We start from the raw sequence: 13,978 nt of genomic DNA on the forward strand, positions 1-13,978 counted from the left end.
CTACCTGCCGTTTTGCCCGATTTCAGGCGTCCGAGTTGGCACGGAGGGGGTCCCCAGCCGTCGAATCGGCAAGCCAGGCCGCCCACGACGTTGAACGCATCCAGGCCGTCGATTTCTTCCCGCCCCACGGCCCGGACGACAGCGGCCGCTTCCCGCGCTTTTCGCGGTCTCCCGCGCAGGTGCGCGCCAAAAATAACGGCCACAACGAGGGACGCACTGCGCAGGCGCGCCCACCGCAAGATCGCACTGCGCATGCGCAGTGGCGCAACGAACGCCGTGACGTCATGACGTGCAGAAATTGTGGAGGTCTACACTTAAAAGGGCAATGTCCTGCAAAATACCGACAGTGCAACAGATGTGCCATGATAGGCCACTACGCAGCCCGCTGTCGTGCGGCTCAACCCATGGATCCGGCGCATCCTCGACAACCTCGCACACGAGTCAGGACCGTCCAGCCCACGCATCAAGACTTCCAATTAAGTGATGCAGATGACCAGGATGACTTCCGAGTTGCCGTCATTGATGTCAACAAGGTCAATGCCATCAATCCAGACGATGAGTGGTGTGCCACCCTGACGGTCAACCGATCGCGCGTCGCCTTCCGTCTGGACACCGGCGCATCCGCCAACCTGATTGCTTACTCTGCAGTCCAGGCCATGAAGGTCAAACCACCCATCACACCATCCCGGCTTAAGATGGTTGACTATAACGGGAACGTTATCCCGTCCATAGGATCTTGCCAGCTACAGGTGACTCACAAGAGGTACACGGCCACACTCCCCTTCGAAGTTGTGGGCTCATCAAAGGACTCGTTACTGGGCGCACAAGCGTGTAAGGTCCTTCACCTGGTACAGCGCATCATGTCTCTCTCTCCAGATGAGATATCCGACTTCCCGGATGCTGAGTTCCACGCGAATCTCCATTCCCTCCTCGCTCACAACCAGGAGGTTTTTGAAGGCATGGGGACATTGCCACACACGTACAAGATTCGACTCAGACCGGACGCCATCCCTGTCGTTCACGCACCTCGCAGGGTTCCTGCGCCTCTCAAAGACCGCCTCAAGGCACAACTGCAGATTCTTCAGGACCAAGGGGTCCTATCCAAGGTCACGGAGCCCACGCCATGGGTCAGCTCCATGGTCTGTGTAAAGAAGCCCTCTGGCGAGCTCCGTATATGTATAGATCCAAAAGATCTGAACAACAACATCATGCGGGAACACTATCCCATCCCGAAACGAGAAGACCTCACCAGCGAGATGGCGCGAGCCAACATATTCACTAAATTGGATGCGTCCAAAGGATTCTGGCAGATCAAACTGGACCCGGCCAGCCGAAGACTATGCACATTCAACACCCCTTTTGGCAGATTCTGCTACAACCGGATACCATTCGGCATCATTTCGGCATCTGAAGTATTCCACCGCATTATGGAACAGATGATGGAAGGCATCGAAGGGGTACGTGTATATGTGGACGATATCATCATTTGGTCCACCACTCCGCAGGAACACATGCATCGTCTTCGACGTGTCTTCACCCGCATACGGCAAAATGGCCTGCGTCTCAACCGTGCGAAGTGTGCTTTCGGCCAGACGGAGCTGAAATTCCTCGGGGACCACATCTCAAGGTCCGGGGTCCGTCCCGATGCAGACAAGGTTAGCGCCATCACAGCCATGCCACGACCGGCTGACAAGAAGGCTGTCTTAAGATTCCTCGGCATGGTCAACTTCCTTGGGAAGTTCATTCCCAACCTGGCTTCTCATACAACAAACATGCGCCATCTCGTAAAAAAATCGACGGAATTCAACTGGCACCAGTCGCATCAGCGGGAATGGGAGGAGCTCAAGCACAAACTGGTCACGGCACCAGTGCTGGCCTTCTTTGACACGACTCGCCCTACAAAGATCTCAACAGACGCCAGCCAATCTGGTATTGGAGCGGTACTCCTCCAAAAAGACAGCACGTCATCATGGGCCCCGGTTGCGTATGCCTCACGAGCCATGACCCCTACCGAACAGCGCTACGCGCAAATCGAAAAAGAATGCCTGGGCTTGTTAACTGGACTGGACAAGTTCCACGACTATGTGTATGGCCTGCCACGATTCACGGTCGAAACTGACCACCGCCCCCTGGTCAACATCATTAACAAAGACCTGAACGACATGACTCCTCGCCTCCAGCGCATCTTACTCAAACTCAGGAGGTACGATTTTGAACTGATCTACACTCCGGGGAAGGAACTCATAGTGGCGGACACTCTTTCCCGAGCAGTGAGCACACCACCAGATGCAGAGGGGTTCGTGCGTCAAATTGAGGCACACGTGACTCTGACAGCAGCAAATATGCCAGCTGATGATCCTAGTCTGGCCCACATACGCGCAGAGACGGCGACTGACCCTCTGCTGCAGCGAGTGATGCGCCACATGACGGAAGGGTGGCTAAAAGGGCAGTGCCCCCAGTTTTATAATGTGCGAGATGATCTCACCAATATAGACGGGGTCCTTATGAAATCGCATAGGATCGTCATTCCACACAGTGTGCGCCAGATGATTCTTCGTCAACTACACGAAGGCCACTTGGGCGTCGAAAAATGCAGACGAAGGGCCCGGGAGGCGGTATATTGGCCGGGTATTAATGAAGACATAGCCAACATGGTGCTCAACTGCACAACCTGTCAGAGGTTTCAGCCAGCGCAACCTCCGGAAACACTTCTACCACACGAGATGGTGACGTCCCCCTGGGCGAAGGTGGGTGTTGACCTATTTCACGCGCTCGGCAGAGATTACATTGTTATTATAGACTACTTCTCAAACTACCCGGAAGTCATGCCTCTCCATGATCTGACGTCGTCCGCAGTCATTGGGGCCTGCAAGGAAACGTTTGCTCGCCATGGCATTCCAAGGACTGTCATGTCAGACAATGGACCTTGTTTTGCCAGCCGTGAATGGTCGTCCTTTGCCGCAGCATATGGTTTCACTCATGTGACATCCAGCCCTCTGCATCCACAATCGAACGGGAAGGCTGAAAAGGGTGTCCACATCGCAAAGCGGCTCCTGTGCAAGGCGGCTGATGCCGGATCGGACTTTAACCTTGCCTTGCTGGCCTATCGATCGGCCCCGTTATCCACGGGCCTCTCGCCAGCGCAGCTACTAATGGGTCGCTCCCTCAGGACGACGGTACCTTCCGTCCTGGCACCGACAACAGACCATGAGGCGGTTCTTCGGAACATGCAACTGCAGCGTGATCGCCAGAAAGGTCGGTACGACACACGAGCGACGGACCTGCCCCCCCTGTCCTCCGGAGACAAAGTACGCGTCCATCAACCGTATGGTGGCTGGTCAGCACCGGCCGAAGTCCTCCGACAAGTGGCTCCCCGCTCGTTCCTGGTTCGCATGCCGGATGGTTCCGTGCGTCGCCGCAATCGGCGCGCCCTTCGCCGACTTCCACGCTCACAGCCACACAACACGCCAGATCCTCAACAGGCTTCCGAGGATGACTTTGTGGAGCTGCCGCACATCACGCCCTTTCCATCGCCACCCATGGCCATGCCTGCACAGCAGCCGGTGGTTCTTGATCCACCCTTAAGGCGGTCAACCCGAATTCGTCGCAAACCCATTAGAATGGACTTATAATACAGTTCATATGTTTAATAAGTTGGACAATTTTACATGATAACCTGTTGTTGTTTATCGTTCCAGATGTCGTCTGACTGGACAACTGATCAAATTTTTTTTTCTTCTTCTCTCGTTCGCATTTCTGTTATGTTATGGTACAACTGGATTCATGTGACGCACTCGACATCGCCCCATGTACATAGTTCCGTCATAGACACATGCTGCACACGACACACACACACTCTTAGATGCACTCACGTCACGATCATATTTATTACCACGTAGGCACATATCTTTGTAAAAAGGGGGGATGTCATGATATTCAAACACACACATCATGATGGACACACTAACAGGCAAATCAGAGTACACAACACCACAACCAATCACAGACAAGAACACCAACCACATAAAAAGCACGAGCACGACACCTGGAGGTCAGGAGGTCTGGGGAGAAGGGAACAGAAAGAGCTGATGAAACACCACAAGCAGGGAGCCCCCCACGTGCAGAGTGCAAAGACCAAGTTGTAAATAGTGAGTTTAAATAAAGAAGTGTTGTACCATATGCAACTGTGTTGGCTCATCTGTGTGTCAGAACACCCAACACCACATATCCGAGAGTGTTGCATTCCTCAGTATCAAATTAGATCTTGTGCGTGCATCTTTGGAGTGGTGCTTGAATACACTGTGCTCCGTTGCAGACATAAACATGCTAATATGTGAATCCAGGCTGACAACTGAACAGAAATATGACTTTGGGCAAAGAAAAACTTAGGAACAGGTGTACCTCTTTTATTCCCTTGAGCCTGTTCTACCATTCAATCAGCTCATGACTAACTCCATATACCTGCCTTTGCCCAATATCCATGAATGATTCTGGTGAACAAAAAACTATCAATCCCCCCCCCCCCAGGGAGGGGGTCAACTAGGAGGTGTTGCCTTTTCACTTGGCCAGCTCTAGCTTCCGGGTGGCCCATGATTGGACCCGGATGCATAAATTGAACTTTGCAAGTCTGGTGGGCAAAGTTAAGTCTGATCTGCAAAAGTGGGGCAAACTTCCTCCGTCCCTGGTGGGCAGAGTCCAATCTATCAAAATGAATATTTTTCCAAGGTTTTTGTTTTTGTTTCAATGTCTTCCTACCTTCCTCCCTAAATCCTTCTTTGGGAAGGTAAATAGGTTGATTTTGGCATTATATGGGCAGGATCAGTAGGGAATTCTTCGCCGGGATAGACATCGGGGAGGGGCTAGAACTGCCGATGTTGCTTTATTATTGGGCGACCAACGCTAAGAGGATGCTGAGGCGGTGCAGCGACCCAGGTTCTGTATGGGGACAGATAGAGATGAGGTTGTGTAAGAGGTGTAGTCTAGGGACGTTGGTGATGGCATTGCTTCCGTTTTCTCCAGCTAGGTACTCCTCGAACCCGGTGGTCATGTCTTCTTTAAGGATATGGAGACAATTCAGGCAGCATTTTGAACTTGGAGCCGTGTCGAAGCTGACTCCTAAAAGTGCTATTCATTTATCTGAACCATCAAGATTGGACATTATGTTCAGCTTGTGGGAAGGGAAAGGTTGGAGAATTTAAGGATTTGGTTATAGAGGGTTAGTTTACCAGCTTGGAGGAGTTGTCGGTGAAGTTTGGGCAGGGGGGTGGACTCATTCAGATATCTCCAAATAAGGAGTTTTGTTTGGGTAGCCTTCCCAACATTTCCCGAGGTACCACGGGAGTTTCTGTTGGAAATGATACTTTTGTTGGCGGGGTCAGAAGAGGGTAGCAAATCGGGTATTTATGAGCGAATTGTGCCTGAGGACTCAGACTTGGCGGATGAAGTGAAGGCAAAGTGGAGAGGGAGCTGGGGCCTATAGTGGATGATGAGGTGTGGAGTGAGGCCCTGCACAGTGTGAACCTTGGTCTAATCCAACTTAACGTGGTGCACCTGACTAAAATTAGGTTGAGTGTTTTTATTCCGGAGATAGAAGACAGGTTTGAGTAGTGATCCGGTGGACCGGCCAATCACACACATATATTCTGGTCTTGCGACAGACTGGTAAGTTTTTGGGTCTTGTTCTTCAACACCATATCGGTGATTCTGAATTTCCAACTGGAGCCTTGTCCTCTGGTGACTATTTTCAGGATGTCGGACTCGCCGGGGCTGCAGGTGGAAGTGAAGGCATGATGTCCTTGCCTTCACCTTGCTGATTGCCCAGAGGCGGGCTCTGCTGGGGTGTAGGTCTTCGTCGCCGCCCAGCACCTTGATATGGTCGGGTGACCTAACAGAATTTTTGTACCTGGAGAAAGTCAAGTACATCATTCGGGGGTTGGTTGAAGGGTTCTACCAGAGGTGGCAGACATTCATTACCTACTTTAAGGAATTAGTCACCATCTTTTGCTAGGTGGGGGGCACAGTTTGTTTTGTTTAGTTTATTTTGTTTGTTTTTCGGTTGTCCTTTTTTATCCTGGTGGATGAGGTGGGCATGATGAATCGGGGTTTTGTGTATCTTCCAATGTGTTATTATGGGTTTTGTTGTGAAATTGGAAAAACTTTGATTAAAATACATATTTTTTAAAGATTTAAAGTTTGTCATTGATTGAACATTAATTGCCGTTTGCCAAAAGAGAGCGCCAAACTTCTACCACCCCTCAGTTGTAGAATTGTTTCCTAATTTCACTCTGTCTCTTATGTTTAGACTACGTCCCTTAGTCCTAGGCTTCCCAACCAGAGGAAATAGTTTCTCTCTTATGTTTAATCTGTGTTCCTTAATATCTTGAAAACATTGATCAAGTCGCCCCTTAGCCTTCTAAATTCCAGGGAACACAACCCTAGTATGTGTAATCACTCCTTGTAATTTAATCCTTGGAGTCCAGGTCTGATTCTGGTAAATCTATGCTGTACTCTATAATAACCTTCACGCACCCACAAGGACACCTCAATTGATCTCCCTGTGGGACGTGTGGAATACGAGTTCCCCCACTAGTGGGTAGAGGCCCGCCCAGCTGGGGCTCGTAAATCAACCCCATAAAAGCCAGCCAGGACTGGGACTGGCACTTTTTGGTCGCCCTAATTGGGATCTTTGAGCTGTGAGCTGCGTTGCGGCCTTTACTTTATGTTGACTGATTAAATGCTGTTTAATTTACCTCCTTGGGCCCCCTGAGCTTTTACACATTCTCTCCAAAGCCTTTGGTAGGTGTGGTCCCCAGTACTGCCCACCATTCTCCAAGTGTGGTCTTGCTAGGTCTTTGTAATGCAGCGAAGCACAACTTCTACCCACTAATATTCTAGTCCTCTGAAAAATCCTGTATTCCATTCCCCTTTTCAATTAATTTCTGTAGCTGTTCAAGACATTTTAATGATCGATGTACCTAGATGCCCAAGTCTCTTTCGGCCTCCACTATTTATAGCTTGTTGACTCTTGGAAAATACTCTGTTCTACCCGAGTCCAAAATGGATAACTTCACATTTACGCAGACTGGAATCCTTTTGCCTCAGTTTTACTGATGCTCAGAGAGGGATCGTAACATTAAAAGTGTGCCGCTGTGGTTAGAGTGGGAGTGTGGATCAAATGCAAAATGTTCCCTTATTGTATTGCTTTCTCAAGACACATTTTTCAACAACAACTTATTAATAGGAACCATTAACCTTGTCTTCTGATTCAGGGTTGTAATATTGGACTCAACTAAATTGGAAATGACCTTTCCCAGTGGAAGTCAATCGGTCTATAATTGGTCCCAATTACATCTAATGGGCTCCAGAAATCAAGTACTGACAGTGTAGGATGTACATTCAGACACAGTCCCAGGAGCCACACTTCAAACAAACTCTATTTGTATGCAGTTACGATGCCTGTGTCTACGTGCAGGACCAAATGTTGCCTGCTATCAGTTTATCATATCAATTCACTGTCATCATTGGTCCTCCAACTCATCACATAACCAAAGTGCCTCAGAGGAGTTGATTTGTCCAATTTGGCTCATTCTTACCGTGGAACCTGAACTTAGCTTGACCTAATAAAGTTGCTCCCTCCAGCGCAACACTTCACCCAGTGCCGTTATTGCAAGTAAATGCTTCAACAGTAAGACAGCTGGCATGGTAGAATAAAATTCTTCCCAGTAAAACATCTAAACATTTAACTGACTGCTATATTGGTTGCAATGCAACACCAAGTGGAGACAGCCAGATACCAAAACTGAAGAACCAGGGAGTGAGGGCAGCCACATACTGTCAGCTGAATAGTGGAAAAAAGCAGCTATGTATCACCAATTGATCTATCTCCTGCCGGGCAATTATATATTTACCACCAGATGACTGGCAATAGGCAATCATATACAATGCATAGGCCCTCCCTCACTTGCTGAAAATTATGTTCATGCCACCAGCTTTTGAAGGTAGAAAATACACAACAGGTGTAAAATTGGGCAGAGCAGAAAGAGTTGCCATGTTAGTAACCTGTTAGTAACAGAGCCTGCATCATTTTCCTACCATTTATTGAAAATGGAGGGATCCATTATGGACCTGCAATCCTACCTATTTGATTTCTTTCACTCTGTACCTCACTTAAATGCCCAGATAGCATGGACGGAAATCTACCCCAAAACATATACTAAGCATAAATGTTCAAGTTGGGCAACATTTAGATACTTATAAGGAAACCCAAATCATCCAAATGGGGATCAGTTCAGATCAGGCTCTTGGGGTATAATTTTATGGTCCTGTCACGGCAGGGGGTTAGGGCAGGACCCGAAAATCCTGCCGATGGGAGAGGCCACAAAATGCCACCCTTGGAATCGGTGTCTGTCGATAATGTTAACTTGCCTTCTGACTGCGTTTTAATAGGAAAAGTCCCAGTCATAAGAAGAATTTTAGAAGTCTACAATTGCTGCTATGCAAGGAATATATTTTCCACTTATTTAATAATTATTGATTGCCAGACTAATATTCCTTTTCATCAACTGTCTTCACTCCATTCTATCTCCCCACCCCAAGTTTTCCCCCAGTTTGCTCTGAAGGACAGTTATTTTAAGAAGTTACTCCCATTCCCCTTGTACTCCTTCACCTTTTCCAATGCTCACCATCCCTGCCTAAGAGGACAAGGCCTGCTCCTTGCCTCTGCCAGTGTTGGCTATTGTGGGGAGTCAGTAGCAGCCGGCATGTGTGGTATGTAGATCAGAAAGGCCATACTAAATGATTGATGGGGCAGCACGGTAGCACAGTGGTTAGCAATGCTGCCTCACAGCGCCAGGGACCCGGATTCAATTCCGGCCTTGGGTAACTGTCTGTGTGGAGATTGCAAGTTCTTCCCGTGTCTGCATGCGTTTCTTCTGGGTGCTCCGGTTTCCTCCCATAGTCCAAAGATTTGCAGATTAGGTGGATTGGCCATGCTAAATTACAAATTTTCCCTTAGTGTCAGGGGTGTACAAGTTAGTTGGGGTTACGGGGATAGGCCAGGGGAATGGGCCTAGGTACAGTGCTCTTTCAAAGGGTCGGTGCAGACTCGAAGGCTGAATGGCCTCCTTCTGCACTGTAGAGATTCTATGATTCTATTCTATTCTATTCTATGATTCATTTGCGATGAGGTATATTGTCTAATTAATCAAAATCACCTATGAGCATTTGGCACGCTGGTATGACAATCCTCTCTGTGCCTTTTCTAGTCAAGAATTAACCTGATTAAATAAACAGATTAATATCTGCCTGAAAATATCATACTAAGTTCATCACAGAACTCATCCACTAAGAAAATGTATCCCTCAATGCACTTCTGAAATTCAATAATAGCTCCATCCTGTACATTTGAAGAAGTCACTTTTCCAGTCATTCTATGTTGATTTTTTTTTCAATAGCAGAAGAACACCCTCATGTTCTCTGTGGCATTCACGGGCTCCATATAATTATCAAAAACAAACACTTGCAGTGACAAGCAATAACGATCTCAAAATGATATGTTCTTAACCCCACAAGTGTCAAAGGCTGACTCAATTGGCTCTATTTCCTGCTCAATGATTAGCTAGTTCTCTGACTGGTACATGTGAATAGGATGGTCTCACACTCACTCTTATTTGCTCACGGATTGTGGCAAGTGGTGACAGTTTTCATTGAACGCCTGTGGGGTTTTTTAAAAAACAAAATTAGAATCATTTAGATTGAATGGCAATTCTGGGGAGGCCTGTCATTTAAAGTGTATTTTACCAGTCCATTATTTCTCTTAAAGCATTCTCACTTCTCTGCCCCCCTGAAAGCTCATATGAGCATACAAAGGTACATTCAGAGCTCTTGTGTTGCCAGCATTGAGTCACACCCAAAAGGACACCCTGCTTTCTGATCCACACTCCCTTCAAAGTTGGCCCTTTGTTCCTCTTAGCAAAGTGAATCACCTCACGATGTGCGGAATTGAATTTTTATCGGCATCGATCTGTCCACTCTATGGGCGGGAATTTCTGGTCCTGGCCACCGGCAGGATTTACCAGTGTTGCTGAAGTCAATGATCTTTTGGCTGGCTCTCCCCGCCTGCTGGGGGGTGGACCTGTGGAAAATTCTGCCTACTTGTTCCTTAATTGCTTTCTGTATTTTGGTGCTGTCCACTACAGAACACTTATTATGAAAGCCATCTCCGAGTGAGACAAGATGGTTGCACCAAATTTTTATACCTTCTTCACACCATTCGAGATGTTGTCCAGATTGCAGGTCAGGAGGTAGTCTTTCGCAGCTGCATAGAGCTTCCGGTTATCTTCATCGAGAATTATAGAATGCAAGTTGGAAGCACTGAATTTGAGTGGGATGATCCGCTTGTTTGACATCAACTCTAAAAAATGTAATGGATAAAAAAAAGGTATTTTACCACATGGAAATGTACTTGAAATTATCAAAAGTATCAGCTCAGTGTATAACATGGGGACTGGCTTCTTCTACCACTAAGACCTGGAGTCAATTCACATTACGCTGAAGGAATGGAAATCGCCTCCACTGCTGATAGAAGGATCCCCATGTGAATTAAGCTCATGGTAGTCGCAAATGAGTTCTAGTCAAGTGGGCCAATGCCACAAAACAGCTTTGGCACTAATTGTCAATCTGACTCACACAAATATTGGATGTGGGTAATGTGGCGTTGGTGGCGGAGATATTCGAGGTTGGAGCAAAACCATTTTGTCGAAAACAAGTAGAGGAGGATTCACGCTCTGATAACTCTGGCTCCCACTTTCCCCTTCTGAGACCAGGGAATGCTGAAATCAATTGGAATGTCAACGCTGGTGACTAGCTAACGCAATACACATTGGGCAATCGCCCTCTGAGTCTCTGGAGGAGCATGATCCACTTTTGTTGGACTGGCACAATGCCCACCCAGCCAACAGCTGTTTTTAAAATGTGCCTGGTTGCTGGGGCTCCCAAGTTTTTGCAACAACGCCCTCTTCCCAGTTCAAATTGGTAGATGTGCGGGTGGTTTTAAACTAACCAAGAGGCATGTGCATCACTGGTTTCATACCCCACTTTTAATATTGCTCCCTTTTGAAGAGTGATGTAGGGCCGGGTGTTAAACCGGCATTGTTAAAGCACACATTCATCAGCATCCCGAAGGATGGATAAGGTGAAGCTCCTCCCAGTGATCTTTCCAGAAGAGAAGGATGTGAATTGATAGCTCCTGAATTCCTAGTGTAAAATTTTAAAGATCATACAGGACTATTCTGGTAGCTGGATGCCCTGTCCCATTCAGTAGGCTTATGAAAGGGTTTACTGTGCAGCTAGTTCTTTGTCTTTGTTTCAGTGCATGAAGTTAGATATATCCCAGCCCAAGTATAGGTACATGGGCTTGCATTTTCACACTTGACTGCATCCAAGCTCCATTCCCCCCCGCCCCCCCCCCCCCCCCATAATAATACGAGTGGCCACTCTATCGACTTCCCACTCTGTAAACAAAGTTTGATACCTCAGGAAGTGGCAGGAATCAGCTCAATTACCTCCCAGAGCAATCGCCTGTCTGAGCAATCATTGTTGTAAAATATCTTTAAGGAATATCAGTGTGGCATCACCAGAAGGGAAATCTGTCAGGTGGTCCAGTTTCAGTTTCACTTTTGCTTTGAGCAGAGCACACACACAGCTCTAATTAGGGCCGTCCGTCCCAACTGTATGCCCCTCTTCCATGGCTATCTCCGCTGCCGTGTGTCCCTGGAAAGGGAGCACGTGGTGTCTGCAGGCACTATAGAGGCCTTCCAAGCCAAATGGGCATCTTGGCGGCTGGGTTGGACCCCTGGAATCAAATTTTATTTTTACATTTTAAGTTTCCTTTGGGATTGTTTAGTTGATGCCAGAACATTGCACACTTTCAAGAAGGAGTTAGATATAGCACTTAAGACGAAGGGGATCAAAGGATCAAGGGGGAAGACGGGATTAGGTTATTGAGTTGGAAGATCAGCCATGATCATAATGAATAGCGGAGCAGGCTTGAAGAGCCAAATGGCCTCATGCTGCTCCGAATTTCTAAGTTTCCATAATAACTACACAGTCCTGACCTCAGGTAAATGTGGCCTCGAGGTTGTAATTTTTACACTGGGAAAAATAGTCATATCATTAATCCAGGGAATATTTTCTTAACTTGCATCCTAATCATGATGCTTGGCCTGTTGGAAACTTGCAGGAGGAACACACTGGGAGTTTAAATCTTTTCAGCACCTCTCCCCCCCCCCCCTCCAATTTTTCATTCATGATTGTACAAGGTTGTAAAATGACCCTTTTTACATCAAGACAGCATCCTGGGGGATGTCTGTTTGCTTTAATATGGATACAAAGTACTGAAATATAGACACCTTGGAGCGATTCTGTAATCAGCACTGACTCATTCTACATTGTGTACCTTTGAAGTTTCAGCAGCAATAAATAAAGGATCATGTTGAGAAGATTTTAATTGCGCTTGGTTTTAATTATTACATAATATTTAAGCCCACAAAGGATACGGCGGTTCCTTCAGGAGCACTGGTTACGTCAGACTTGTTTGGGCTAGCCTGTTTGTCATAAACCATTAGCATTAATACTGTAACTAACAAGTAGAATGTGGTTTAAGTTTAGACATAAAAAAATTAGAGTGTTGCACAACTTCCAGTGAAAGAATAAGCCAGATATTTCCAGAAAAAAAACTTGCTTTAAACTAAAATCTTTCATCTATCATCCAATTCCATTATATTTTGCAGAATAGCAATACAGGGTAGATGGATGAAAGGAATTGTAACGTGGAGCTGTTTCTGAACAGATCACAGACAATGGTCAATTCATTTGTTTTGTTTTTATAAATTTAGAGTACCCAATTATTTCTTTTCCAATTAAGGGGGTGATTTAGCGTGGCCAATCCACCTAACCTGCACATCTTTGGGTTGTGGGGGTGAAACCCACACAGACATGGGGAGAATGTGCAAACTTCTCACAGACAGTGACCCAGGGCAGGATTCGAACCATTTTGCCACGTGCTTCCCCGGCCAATTCATTTGTGATGTGTGGTCATTCAGGAACACATCTATCACTGTGGTACTAATAGGCTCTTTAATTCTCTACTAATAGTTGAAGAAAAATCTTTCAAAATCAGGCCACAAGCAGCAAGAGATCGATTGACCCTTGCAAGTTACAAGGGTGGAGCCTGTGCCTGGTTGGGTGGAGAGTTCATGCGAATGCATTAAATACAGAGCCCACCAGATTGGGCCAGCAAATATGCACACAACACAAGAAATAGGAGCAGGCCACACAGCCCATCAAATCTGCTCCGCCATTCAATACGACCAAGACAGATCTTGGGCTTCAACTCCATTTTTCCACCCATTCCCTATATCCCCTAATTCCCAGAGAGACCAACAATCTATCTGTTCCAGCCTTAAATGTATTCAACGATGGAGCATCCACAACCCTCTGAGAATTCGAATGATTCACATTGCTTTGAATAAAATAACTTCTCCACATCTCAGTCTTAAATAATCAACCTCTTCTCCTGAAACTGTGCCCCATGTAGTTTCATCCCCCACCCCCACCTCCCCAGCTAGCAGAAACAGTCTCTCAGCATCCACCTGTCAAGACCTTTCAGAATTTTATAGGTTTCAATGAGATCGTCTCTCATTCTTCTAAGGCGCAGAGAACATAAGCCCAATTTTTCAGTCTGTCATCATGGGACAACCCCCCCATCCCAGGGGCCAATCTAGCAAACATTCGCTGTAGCGCTTCCAATGCAAGTATATCCTTTCTTAAATGTAGTGACAACACTGCACACAGTGTTCCAGATGTGGTCTCACCAAAACCATGTACAATTGTAGCAAGACCCCTGTATTTTGGACTCCAATCCCCTTTCAATAAAGGCCAGCATACCATTTACCTTCCCTTTTGGTGGTGCAGCTCTTTC

The 13,978-nt window shown here is 46.8% G+C and overlaps 1 protein-coding gene across 1 annotated transcript in view; it reads right to left on the minus strand.

The window, feature by feature from the left end:
- sema3h (sema domain, immunoglobulin domain (Ig), short basic domain, secreted, (semaphorin) 3H) overlaps positions 1-13,978 on the minus strand; it is a 282,277-nt gene that overhangs the window by 173,819 nt on the left and 94,480 nt on the right. The window contains exon 2 of the mRNA XM_072472149.1: positions 10,257-10,411. Coding sequence (XP_072328250.1) covers positions 10,257-10,411 — 155 coding nt within the window. The remainder of the gene's footprint in view (positions 1-10,256; positions 10,412-13,978) is intronic.

Source organism: Scyliorhinus torazame, chromosome 13, assembly GCF_047496885.1.
Source record: "Scyliorhinus torazame isolate Kashiwa2021f chromosome 13, sScyTor2.1, whole genome shotgun sequence".
Taxonomy (NCBI): domain Eukaryota; kingdom Metazoa; phylum Chordata; class Chondrichthyes; order Carcharhiniformes; family Scyliorhinidae; genus Scyliorhinus; species Scyliorhinus torazame.